Raw genomic sequence first — 13,356 nt, forward strand, 5'->3', positions numbered from 1 at the left:
ATCGGAGATCTCTTCAAAAACTTAACTCAGGCTTGACAGCCTGCTTTAAAGTTTCCCAGCACGGGGTGGTTCTGAAGTAGAAGAACAATCCCCTGTTTAGGGAGGGATTGTCAGGCGGAACCCTAGACTGGAGCCAACATCTTTCATAATTCATATTCTGGTCTATAACTTCCCATCTGCACAAGCGACAGTCCACCCGCAGGTATATTATTATGCAGACAAGCCTGAGGATTATGTAGATATGAATTATGAAATTGTATGCTACACGGTTCGTGAGATCTATTTCTCTGCCTTCCCATGCGCCCGAGATAAGGCGAGTGACCCATCAAACTGTTCGCCTGCTCATCGTCCATCCGATGAGATGTCCGGCTTTTATGTAGGTCTCTCATATTCCAAGATATGAGACATAGGGGAAAAATGGATCTTTTAAAAATGTTATCTGGTGTGGGCTTCTTGGGAATGCCTTGAACTTCTGGGAAGGCTCAGTTATCTTTTTACGAGGCGTGAAATTACACAGGTTCCTTGGGCAGTGCTGCACCACGTGACTCCCTGCTGGGATCTGGCCTGTGACAATTTTAGAACACACACATCTGTCACTGTGCCTCTAGGAAGGGAGGGGGAAGGAGAAGGATGAGGGAGAAATGGATACACTTAGCAAGATGGAGTCTGCTTCAGTCTGTGTTTCGCACATTTGCGACAGCCTGTAATGCACACAGTGCTCCGGATGGTCACCTAAGGAGGCCTGTAATGCACACAGTGCTCTGGATGGTCATCTGAGGAGGCCTGTAATGCACACAGTGCTCTGGATGGTCACCTGAGGAGGCCTGTAATGCACACAGTGCTCTGGGTGGTCATCTGAGGAGGCCTGTAATGCACACAGTGCTCTGGATGGTCACCTGAGGAGGCCTGTAATGCACACAGTGCTCTGGATGGTCACCTGAGGAGGCCTGTAATGCACACAGTGCTCTGGGTGGTCATCTGAGGAGGCCTGTAATGCACACAGTGCTCTGGGTGGTCATCTGAGGAGGCCTGTAATGCACACAGTGCTCTGGGTGGTCATCTGAGGAGGCCTGTAATGCACACAGTGCTCTAGGTAGTCTGAGGAGACCTGTAATGCACACAGTGCTCTGGGTGGTCTGAGGAGGCCTGTAATGCACACAGTGCTCTGGATGGTCATCTGAGGAGGCCTGTAATGCACACAGTGCTCTGGGTGGTCTGAGGAGGCCTGTAATGCACACAGTGCTCTGGATGGTCATCTCAGGAGGCCTGTAATGCACACAGTGCTAAGCACGCCACACCACTAAATATGCTACAGTTGCTACCTTGCTTACTGGGAGGGGAAGCACTAACGGGCTTTACAGGAGGAGCTCCAGGAAACCGGAAGTTCACGTGGGTAAACATCCCTCCCTCACATTCTGATTCTGTTTTCATTTGTTAAAGAAAATGGAATTGATTTTCCTCATAGTTTTCATCAATTGACAATAATATGGGGTCATCTTCATTTCATTGTCATCAATGAGATATGCTGCTAATGAAAATTGTAACAAATATGTTTTTGTCAATGAAATTAACACTGCTGTACTTGAGTAAGCTCCAACCTATCGTGGAAAACACCAGCCACCAAGGCCAACCTAAGCCCACCCAGCCACCAAGGCCAACCTAAGCCCACCCAGCCACCAAGGCTAGCCACCTCCCCCCAAAAAAGTACACGTGTACATTTTTTGTATGAAAGTTATAGAGTCTACTTGTATATTGATCAGTCCTGATGTCCAACTGCCCATCTTGCTTCCAGAAGCCCAAAAAATGCCAGGACAGATTTAACACCCCCAAACTGGGCAATTTTAGAAAAGCAGACAGTCCATGGTATTTAGTAAAGGGCAAGGTCATTTTTTTGAAGTTTTTATTTTTCATCACTTCTTTGGGAATATGAAGGCAAATAAAGTTTGATTTTATTTCATTAAGTTGTCATTTTAAACAAAATAATTCTCACAGAATAGGAATATCAAGAATTACACCCCAAAAGATATTCTGCTATGCCCCCCGAGTATGGGGACACCACGTGTGAGACTTTCACTGCCAAGGTGTATAGAGGGGCAGAAAATCCAAGGAGCACCTTCAGGTGTTCTAGTGACCTGAATTACACATCTAATTTCCTGACTGTCCATCACTTTTTTGGAGGTCCTGGAGCACCAGGTCAGCTGAAACACCCACAAAAAGGTCACATTTTGGAGACAAGCAAAGTTTTCTTTTAGAAGGCATACGGAGTCTTACCCAAATGACCTCCAGAAGGTTTCACCCCCGTCATGGCCGGATCATTTTTTGATATTTGGCACTGCACTACTTTAACTGGTAATTTTCTCGGTCATGCAATACTGTACCCAAATTAAATATATATAATTATTTTCATACAAAACAAGTTTATTTTGGATGTATTTGGGTTTTTCATTAAATAAATGAAAAAAATTAAAAATTTTGGGAAAAAAATATTTTTTTGCTTTCTGTTATAATACATATCCAACAAAAAAAATTACATTTTTTCATAAATTTAGGTAAAAATACATTCTGCTCCATATCAAAAAATCCCAATAAGTGTCTATTGATTGGTTTGTGTGAAAGTTATAGAGACTACAAACTCCGAGATATATATCTGTAAATCGATCAATCCTGATGTACTGACAGCCGATCTCATTTCATGTGGCCCTAAAATGTCAGGATGGTACAAATCCCCCCAAATGTCAGGACGGTACAAATCCCCCCAAATGTCAGGACGGTACAAATCCCCCCAAATGTCAGGACGGTACAAATCCCCCCAAATGTCAGGACGGTACAAATCCCCCCAAATGTCAGGACGGTACAAATCCCCCCAAATGTCAGGACAGGACAGATCCCCCCAAATGTCAGGACAGGACAGATCCCCCCAAATGTCAGGACGGTATAAATCCCCCCAAATGTCAGGACGGTACAAATCCCCCCAAATGTCAGGACGGTACAAATCCCCCCAAATGTCAGGACGGTACAAATACCCCCCAAATGTCAGGATGGTACAAATCCCCCCAAATGTCAGGACGGTACAAATCCCCCCAAATGTCAGGACGGTACAAATCCCCCCAAATGTCAGGACGGTACAAATCCCCCCAAATGTCAGGACAGTACAGATATCCCCCAAATGTCTGGACGGTATAAATCCCCCCAAAGGTCAGGACGGTACAAATCCACCCCCAAATGTCAAGACGGTATAAATCCCCCCAAATGTCAGGACGGTACAGATACCCCCGAATGTAAGGACGGTATAAATCCCCCCAAATGTCAGGACGGTACAGATCCCCCCCAAATGTAAGGACGGTATAAATCCCCCCAAATGTCAGGACGGTACAAATCCCCCCCAAATGTCAGGACGGTATAAATCCCCCCAAATGTCAGGACGGTACAAATCCCCCCAAATGTCAGGACGGTACAGATCCCCCCCAAATGTCAGGATGGTACAAATCCCCCCAAATGTCAGGACGGTACAGATCCCTCCCAAATGTCAGGACGGTACAATTCCCCTCCAAATGTCAGGACGGTACAAATCCCCCCAAATGTCAGGACGGTACAGATCCCCCCCAAATGTCAGGACGGTACAAATACCCCCAAATGTCAGGACGGTACAGATCCCCCCCCAAATGTCAGGACGGTACAAATCCCCCAAATGTCAGGACGGTACAAATCTCCCCCCAAATGTCAGGATGGTACAAATCCCCCCAAATGTCAGGACGGTACAGATCCCCCCCAAATGTCAGGACGGTACAGATCCCCCCCAAATGTCAGGACGGTACAGATATCCCCCCAAATGTCAGGACGGTACAAATACCCCCAAATGTCAGGACGGTACAGATCCCCCCGAATGTCAGAACGGTACAAATCCCCCCAAATGTCAGGACGGTACAAATACCCCAAAATGTCAGGATGGTACAAATCCCCCCAAATGTCAGGACAGTACAAATCCCCCAAATGTCAGGACAGTACAAATCCCCCCAAATGTCAGGACAGTACAAATCCCCCCAAATGTCAGGACGGTACAGATCCCCCCCAAATGTCAGGACGATACAAATCCCCCCAAATGTCAGGATGGTACAGATATCCCCCCAAATGTCAGGACAGTACAGATATCCCCCAAATGTCAGGACAGTACAAATCCCCCCAAATGTCAGGACGGTACAGATCCCCCCCAAATGTCAGGACGATACAAATCCCCCCAAATGTCAGGATGGTACAGATATCCCCCCAAATGTCAGGACAGTACAGATATCCCCCAAATGTCAGGACGGTACAGATATCCCCCAAATGTCAGGACGGTACAAATCCCCCCAAATGTCAGGACAGTACAGATATCCCCCAAATGTCAGGACAGTACAGATATCCCCCAAATGTCAGGACGGTACAGATATCCCCCAAATGTCAGGACAGTACAGATATCCCCCAAATGTCAGGACAGTACAGATATCCCCCAAATGTCAGAATGGTACAAATCCCCCCAAATGTCAGGACGGTCCTGCTATGCAGGGCTCCAATACAGAGAGACTTCCCCTCACTTCCTGTTGGGGAAATTGTTGTCAACAGGACAGGAAGAGAAAGGAAACCATTCTGACAGAGTCCTGGATAGCCGGAAAAACTGACAGGGGCTCTAATCCTTCCACACTCCATCCAAAACGGAAAACACACATTGTGGCTACAGATACACTGGGAAGGTTCCATCTCCAGGGCTATCATCTCCATCCTGGCTACACTACTTAGGGCGTCACTGACCCAGAACAAGCATTCAGCAAGTGAAGGCGGAACACTCGGACCTCCTGCATGCTTGTTCCTGGTCAGTGACACACTAGGGAGTGAAGTGAGGATTAGGATGAAGATGACAGCCCCGGAACCTGCAGCTTTCTCCACAAATCACTCCTGTTTCCTGCCCTTCCTCCTATTGGCTGAGTATTGCACCAATCACCAATCAGATCACCCCCTTGTGATGTCTCTGGGCGGATATCTCACTTCTGGCTCCTCCCACATATCTTTATACAACCTTCCCATACCCATACCCCGGCATGGAGGGGCTGAGTGAAGGTGGTGGTGAAGGTGTGGAGGTGTCGGATCGGGTCACACAGATCATAGAAGGCAATCCATCCAGCCTCATAATCCATATCTATCCTGACTCTGGTACTGGAGACACCGCCGGGGAATCGGGTCTTCTTACTGTCATGTACCACTGAGTACTCATCACTCCCCCACCTCTCCAACCCCCACCTCTCTAACCCCCAGGACTTCTTATTATATCCAATCCATGACTGATCTCCTCTCCTGTCTATATTGGGGTAACACATCCCGACTCTCCAGGACCGGGACCCCCCGACATCCACTTCCCAGAAATGTCTCCCGGAGGAGAAGCTCTGACTGCTCATCACCTGAGGATAACCCTGGAACCTCTCTGGTGTTTCTGGCCGATTCTGATGTGATGACCTGGATGCAGTTTTCCCGTCATCTGATATATGTAGATCATTAGCAGCTGTCCTCACATCCAGTAATATGTCTGTAACCCCCGACACCCCCCATGTTTTCCGTACAGCTCCAATATTTGGTCCTCCAGTGGGGGAGGGTTTGAGGCGTTTCCTGGATGGTGGACCATTGATGGAACCTTCGCCCTTTGTAGTAGAATGTGGAGAGACACGTGTGCCTGTACATTTCTGTACATTGACCCCAGACATGATATCAGATAAACCCGTGTGTAATGTGTGTGAGATCCCCCCCACATCCCCATCCCCTCCATCATGGAGGAGGTTCTCATGTCTCTCTCTGTCCTCATCATCTCCATCCTCAGTATCACACAAGTCACCTGTGTCTGATTCCTGTAGGACAGTCAGTGGATCCGTCATGTTACACAGCTCCTCAATGTCCTCCATCTTCCTGGACAGCTCCTCCTTCTTTATTTCCAGATCCCGAATATAATCCAACATGGGACGGGAGACCCGCTCTGCCCACCCGGAGATGTCCCTCAGGACTCTCTTCTCCAGGTCTTCCAGATGTCTCCTGAGGTCTCTGAACAGGGCAGTGACTCTCTCTGTTTCATCATCTGCTTTTCCTTGTACTTTCCTCCTGCGTTCCTCTAGACTCTGGACTTTGTTCTCCATCTCCTCTCTCTCTGTCATCAGTTTCTGCAGAACATTCCTCAGTTTCTTCTTCTTCATCTCAGAGGCCTCCTCCAGAGTCTCCACCTGGTGTCCCCGATGTTCTCCGACCAAACTGCAGGACACACAGATACAGGTGGGGTCCTCAGTGCAGTAATACTCCAGGATCTTCTTATGGATGGAGCATTTCCTGTCCTTCAGGGAAGTGGTGGGGTCACATAGGACGTGTTCTGGTGCCTTGCTGTGGACTCTCAGGTGGTTGTCACACAGAGAAGCTTCACACAGCAGACAGGATTTCACAGCCGGTACAGGAGTGTGAATACAGTAAGTACAGAAGACCCCGGACTCCTCCTGCTCTGGATGGGTAGACTGGAGGTTCTCCATTATGTTACGTTGTGTTATGTTCCTCCTCAGTGCAGGACGTTCCTGGAACTCTTCTCTGCATTCAGGACAGGAATAACCTCCAGACCCCTCCTGTGTATCCAACACACGGCCAATACAGTCCCGGCAGAAGTTGTGTCCACATCTCAGGGTTACAGGATCTGTATAAATGTTCAGACAGATGGAACATTCCAGCTCCTTCCTCAGATCAGCAGACGCCATCGCTGAGAGCAGAAGACAGAATGACGGGGAAAGTCTCTGACACTCCGTATCCAATGTGACCCGTTCTGTACACTCCTACACGGGGGAGGTGCACATTCCTACACAGGGAGAGGCTGGGACTGAGACACGTAGCTAGAAGAATTCTTCTACAGGAGGACACAGACATGTAATAAGTAGTGACGGGTCCAACACCCCCCTGTTCGGTTCGCGGTCCAACATTCCAACTTGACGAAAGTTCAACCGCAAACTTTGAACTCAATGCAAGTCTATGGGACTGGAACTTGTAAATTATTATTATTATTATTATACAGTATTTATAAAGCCCAATAGTTGGCTCAGCGCTGTACATTACAAAGGGGGACAGAACATGTGACAGAACAATACCAATACAATGTGATACATGAGGGGATCGAGGGCCCTGCTCTTTGGAGCTTACAATCTAGGAGGGAGGGGATGGTGGCACAGGAGGAGATAGCTGTGGGGGATGGAGTGGTAGGAAGAGTGGAGGAGGTCGGCAATTAGCAGGGGGTGGGGTAGGCTTCCCTGAAGAGATGGGTTTTCAGGGTGTGCCTAAAGGAGAGGAGAGTAGGTGATAATATGATGGGTTGGGGCAGGGAGTTCCAAAGGATGGGTGACACCCTGCAGAAGTCCTGGAGGCAGGCATGGGAGGAGGAGACCAGGGAACTAGAGAGAAGGAGGTCTTGTGAGGAGCGGAGTGTGCGTGTTGGGTGGTACTGGGATATTAGGTCAGTGATGTAGTTCGGGGCAGTATGGTGGACGGCTTTGTACGTCAGTGTTAGGATTTTGAATTTGATCCGTTGCGCAATCGGAAGCCAGTAGAGGGATTGGCAGAGGGGGGTGGCGGACACTGAGTGGAAGCCAGTGGAGGGATTGGCAGAGAGGGGTGGAGGACACTGAGTGGAGGCCAGTGGAGGGATTGGCAGAGAGGGGTGGAGGACACTGAGTGGAGGCCAGTGGAGGGATTGGCAAAGGGGGGTGGCGGAGATGGAGCGGTTGGAAAGGTGAATGAGTCTGGCCGTATTCAGAATGGACTGAAGCGGGGATAGCCAGCGGCGAGGCAGGCCAGTGAGGAGGGAGTTGCAGTAGTCGAGTCGTGATATGATGAGGGAGTGGATGAGCTGTTTAGTGGTTTCTGGAGTTAGGAACGTGTGGATTTTGGCGATGTTGCGGAGGTGGAGTCTGCATGTTGCGGAGGTGGAGTCTGCATGTTGCGGAGGTGGAGTCTGCACGAGTTTGTTAAAGATTGTACTTGGGGCTGGAAGGATAGGTTGGAGTCCAGAATGACACCAAGTACTCTGGCCTGCGGGGCGGGACTGATGGTGGTGTTGTTGGATGTGATGGAGAAGTCAATGGGGGGGGGGTGTCCGGGCTGGGGGGGGGAAGACAAGAAGCTCGGTTTTGGAGAGGTTCAGTTTAAGGAAGTGGAGCGACATCCAGTCTGATATGTCGCTCAGTAGGTGTGTGATTCGGGCGGAGACTGAGGGGGTGAGATGGGGGGTTGAGAGATAGATTTGTGTGTCGTCGGTATAGAGGTGATAGTTGAAGCCGTGAGAGTGTATGAGTTGGCCAAGGGAGGAGATGTAGATGGAGAAGAGAAGGGGCCCGAGGACAGAGCCTTGAGGGACCCCAACAGAGAGGGGGAGCGAGGGGGAGGTGGTAGCATTATAGGTAACATTGAAGGAGCGTTGTGACAGGTAGGATGAGAGCCAGGAGAGAGCAGATTCTCTGAGGCCGAGGGAGTGTAGTTTTTTGAGGAGGAGGGGGTGGTCGACTGTGTTGAAGGCCGCAGAGAGGTCAAGGAGTAGGAGCACTGAATGGTGGCCATTAGCTTTGGTGGTTAGCAGGTCATTGGAGAGTTTGAGTAAGGCAGTTTCGGTGGAGTGTAGGGCGGTTTCGGTGGAGTGTAGGGGACGGAAGCCGGACTGTAGGGGATCGAGGAGGTTGTTGTCGTTGAGGTGAGAGCATAGGCGGGTGTAGACTAGGCGCTCGAGGAGTTTAGATGTAAATGGGAGCAGGGAGATGGGTCTGAGGTTGTTCGGGTCATTGGGGTCCAGGGAGGGCTTTTTAAGTATGGGGGTGATGTGTGCATGTTTCAGAGGGGAGGGGAAAGTGCCGGAGGAGAGGGAGAGATTGAAGATGTGGGTGAGGGAGCGTAGGATGGAGGGGGAGGGAGGTCGTAGGAGTTGTGAGGGGATAGGGTCGAGGGGGCAGGTGGTGAGGCGGGAATCAGAGAGGATCTTGGAGACTTCCTCGATTCTAGTAAGGTCAAAGGTGCGGTGTGTTGGGGGAGCTTCAGTATGAGGAATGTAGGGTGGGGTGGAAGTGGAGGTCAGAGCAGTGGTGGGGCCGTGGGAGAGGGGTGATGAGGGGGTAACTGTGTGAGGTGGAACAGGGTTGGAGGGAGTTTGAACAGTGACGAAGTCCCTGCAGGTTATGTCGAGGGGGAGGGGGGATGAGGGGGTAGCTGTGTGAGAGGGGACGGGTTGAGAGGGCGTGTGAGTTGCGGCAATGTCCTTGTGAATTGTGTCAATCTTGTTTTTGAAGTGATTGGCAATCTCAAGGGCGGTGAGTGAGGTGCTGGGTGGAGGTGGGGGTGGAGAGAGTAGAGAGTTGAAGGTGGAGAAGAGTCGGCGAGGATTGGAGGAGGGGGCCTTGATGAGGGTCAGGAAGTAGGCTTGTTTGGCTGCATGGAGGGAGGAGGTGTAGGTGTGGAAGGCAGATTTGTAGCGGGTGAAGGCTTGTTGGGATTTGGTTTTGCGCCATAGTCGCTCCAGGGCACGACTGTGTCGTTTGAGGGTTTTGGTGTGATCAGTCTGCCAGGGCTGGAGCGGTCGGGGTCTGATGTTGCGTGTGGTTAAAGGCGCTAGTGAGTCAAGGGCTGTTGACAGCGCGTTGTTGTAGGCAGTCATAGCCAAGTCGGGGCAGGACAGGGGGAGGATGCTGTCATGGAGTTGATCAGCTGCAGAGTGGTGGGGGGCAGGGTTAAGGTTGTGGAGGTTTCGGCTGGTAGTAGTGTGACATTTGGAGGGGTAGGCGTTGGAGGACGAGGAGATAGAGAAGGTAATCAGGTTGTGGTCAGAGAGAGGGAAGGGGGTGTTAGTGAGGTTGTGGGGAGCGCAGCGGTTGGAGAAGACAAGGTCCAGGATATTACCGTTGGAGTGGGTGGTGGATTGTATGCACTGTGCAAGTGCAAAGGAGGAGGTTACGTGGAGGAGATGGGATGTGTCCGGGTTGTCGAGGTTGACAGGGATGTTGAAATCCCCAAGAATGATGGTGGGTAGCTCAGAGGAGAGGAAGAAGGGTAGCCAGGAGGAAAAGTCTTCCAGGAAGCGGGGTATGGATCCAGGAGGAGAAGTCATCCAGGAAGCGGGGTATGGATCCAGGAGGAGAAGTCATCCAGGAAGCGGGGTATGGATCCAGGAGGCCGGTATATCACAGCAATCTTCAGGGGGGTTGGGGAGAATAGTCGGACGCAGTGGGCCTCGAAGGAGGAGAAGGATAGGGAGGGGGGGTTTGGGAGGACTCGGAAGGTGCTCTGCGGTGACAGAAGCAGACCAACCCCACCACCTTTACGACCGTTGGGCCTGGGTGAGTGGGTCCAGGTGAGACCTCCGTAGGAGAGTGCAGCAGGGGAGGTAGAGTCAGTGGCCTGGATCCAGGTTTCCGTGATCACTAGGAGGTTGAGGGAACGGGAAACAAAGAGGTCGTGGATGGCGGTAAGCTTGTTGCACACCGAACGGGCGTTCAGGAGTGCACATGAAAACGGGGGGGGGGGGGGGATTTTAGGGAGCAGGGGGACAGATACTAAGTTGCGGGGGTTGCGGCAGGACATGGAGGCGGGAGGGTGTTGTGCGGGTGAGGGAGGTGGTGGAGGGCCAGGATTGGGGGAGATGTCCCCCACGGCTAGGAGGAGGAGAAGGGTGAGAAAGGTGGCATGGGAGCGGGATGTGCAGGAGCGTGAGAAACTACTAGTGGAGGTGTTGGGGTCAGTGGGAGAGTGGAGTAATAGGAGGAGGTGGTGGGTGCCGTAGAGGGGTGAAGGAAGCAGTGAGCACACAATATACAATTGTTTGGGAGGAGCAGAGGGATATAGTGAATGGATTTTGGGAACGGAGGGGAGGAAAATGAGGAGGAGGAGTGGAAGAGGCATTTTGGGGAGGTGATGAGAGCAGTAGTAGGAGATGATAGCAGTGAGGGGGAGATGTACAAGTTTTGGGGTGGAGCAGAGGGGTAAAGAAATGAGATTTGGGAACAGAGGATAGTAATATGAAGAGGAGAAGAGGGGCGTATTATATAAAGGTACACGGAGTGGGAATCAGATACAGTCATGGCCGAAATTGTTGGCACCCTTGATATTTTTCCTGAAAATCAAGTATTTCACACAAAAAAGGTATTGCATTAACACATGTTTTGCTATACACATGTTTATTCCCTTTGTATGTATTGGAACAAATATAAAACAGAGGCAGAAAAGCAAATATGACATAATGTCACACAAAACCCCAAAAATGGGCTGGACAAAAGTATTGGCACCCTTAACTTAATATTTGGTTGCACACCCTTTGGAAAACATAACTGAAATCAGTCGCTTCCTATAACCATCAATAAGCTTCTGACACCTCTCACCCGGAATTTTGGACCACTCTTCCTTTGCAAACAGCTCCAGGTCTCTCTTATTGGAAGGACACCTTTTCCCAACAGCAATTTTAAGATCTCTCCACAGGTGTTCAATGGGATTTAGATCTGGGCTCATTGCTGGCCACTTCAGAACTCTCCAGCGCTTCTTTGCCATCCATTTCTGAGTGCTTTTTGACGTATGTTTGGGGTCATTGTCCTGCTGGAAGACCCAGGATCTTGGACGCAAACCCAGCTTTCTGACACTGGGCCCTACAGTGCGACCCAAAATCCTTTGGTAATCCTCAGATTTCATGATGCCTTGCACACAGTCAAGGCACCCAGTGCCAGAGGCAGCAAAACAACCCCAAAACATCATTGAACCTCCACCATATTTTACCGTAGGTACTGTGTTTTGTTCTTTGTAGGCCTCATTCCGTTTTCGGTAAACAGTAGAATGATGTGCTTTACCGAAAAGCTCTATCTTGGTCTCATCTGTCCACAAGACGTTTTCCCAGAAGGCTTTTGGCTTACTCAAGTACATTTTGGCAAACTGTAGTCTTGCTTTTTTATGTCTCTGTGTCAGCAGTGGGGTCCTCCTGGGTCTCCTGCCATAGCGTTTCATTTCATTTAAATGTCGACGGATAGTTCGCGCTGACACTGATGCTCCCTGAGCCTGCAGGACAGCTTGAATGTCTTTGGAACATGTTTGGGGCTGCTTATCCACCATCCGGACTATTCTGCGTTGCAATCTTTCATCAATTTTCCTCATCCGTCCACGACCAGGGAGATTAGCTACAGTGCCATGGGTTGCAAACTTCTTGATAATGTTGCGCACTGTGGACAAAGGCAAATCTAGTTCTCTGGAGATGGACTTGTAACCTTGAGATTGTTGATATTTTGCCACAATTTTGGTTCTCAGGTCCTCAGACAGTTCTCGTCTCCTCTTTCTGTTGTCCATGCTTAGTGTGGCACAGACAGACACACAATGCAAAGGTTAAGTGAACGTCTCTCCTTTTTATCTGCTTTCAGGTGTGATTTCTATATTGCCCACACCTGTTACTTGCCCCAGGTGAGTTTACAGGAGCATCACATGCTTGTAACATTCTTATTTATCCGCAGTTGTGAAAGGGTGCCAATACTTTTGTCCAGCCCATTTTTGGAGGTTTGTGTGACATTATGTCGAATTTGCTTTCTTTCCTCCCTTTTTTTGTTTTGTCCCAATACACACAAAGGGAATAAACATGTGTATAGCAAAACATGTGTTAATGCAATACGTTTCGTGAGAAATACATGATTTCCTGGAGAAATATCAAGGGTGCCAACAATTTCGGCCATGACTGTATGTAAGAGATGTTTCCCGGGGTGATTGCTTGCAGTCTGTCCAGCGTGCAGTAGAGTTTCTTGCTGTTGTTGTGTCTTCCTGCTGCTTAAGTTCTCCTGCTTTAGTTCAACTGCTGTGTTTAACTGCATCGCACTCCTTCAACGCAGCACTCAATCAGAAGCAGCACCCCCATCAGAGACTGTGCCCCCCATCAGTGATCTCCCCCCATCAGAGACTGTGCCCCCCATCAGTGATCTCCCCCTATCAGAGACTGTGCCCCCCATCAGGGATCTCCCCCCATCAGAGACTGTGCCCCCCATCAGTGATCTCCCCCCATCAGAGACTGTGCCCCCCATCAGTGATCTCCCCCCATCAGAGACTGTGCCCCCCATCAGAGATCTCCCCCCATGAGCTGATTAAATTTATAGGGAGATGCTCAAATGAACATTCAACTCCACCCCAATTAGAAGCTGATAAGGATCACATGAATAGTGGGGGATGTTTCGTTGGGAACAGGCTACAGCCGTAAACCGGGGTGCAGCTAGAGGTGAGGACTGGTCAACAAATCACTCCTGTTTCCTGACCTTCTTCCTATTGGCACCAATCACCAATCAGATCATCCCCCTTGTGATGTTTCTGGGCGGA

At 49.9% G+C, this 13,356-nt stretch overlaps 1 protein-coding gene across 4 annotated transcripts; it reads right to left on the reverse strand.

Annotated features, from left to right (window-relative positions):
• Positions 1–4,307: 4,307 nt before the first annotated feature.
• On the reverse strand, positions 4,308–6,752 carry LOC149430655 (E3 ubiquitin-protein ligase TRIM39-like). Of its 4 annotated transcripts, none has more exons than XM_089666142.1 (2): positions 6,024–6,752; positions 4,308–5,918 (listed from the first exon to the last, which is right to left on the reverse strand). In XM_089666142.1, the coding sequence occupies exons 1-2, from the start codon at positions 6,750–6,752 to the stop codon at positions 5,016–5,018; spliced, it is 1,632 nt and encodes a 543-aa protein (XP_089522268.1). In that variant the 3' UTR covers positions 4,308–5,015. The 4 variants fall into 4 exon arrangements, with proteins under 4 accessions (XP_089522268.1, XP_089522267.1, XP_089522269.1 ...); XM_089666141.1 differs by having other exon boundaries at positions 4,308–5,610; positions 5,707–6,752; XM_089666143.1 differs by having other exon boundaries at positions 4,308–5,554; positions 5,699–6,752.
• Between the last annotated feature and the right edge of the window lie 6,604 nt (positions 6,753–13,356).

This window comes from Staurois parvus, unplaced genomic scaffold, assembly GCF_062004578.1.
Source record: "Staurois parvus isolate SC_StPar_1 unplaced genomic scaffold, SC_StPar_1.0 ptg002548l, whole genome shotgun sequence".
Classification (NCBI taxonomy): domain Eukaryota; kingdom Metazoa; phylum Chordata; class Amphibia; order Anura; family Ranidae; genus Staurois; species Staurois parvus.

Bases quoted from the DNA above. Each gene is read 5' to 3' on its own strand.
- LOC149430655 (XM_089666140.1), bottom strand. From the start codon at position 6,752: ATGGCGTCTGCTGATCTGAGGAAGGAGCTGGAATGTTCCATCTGTCTG.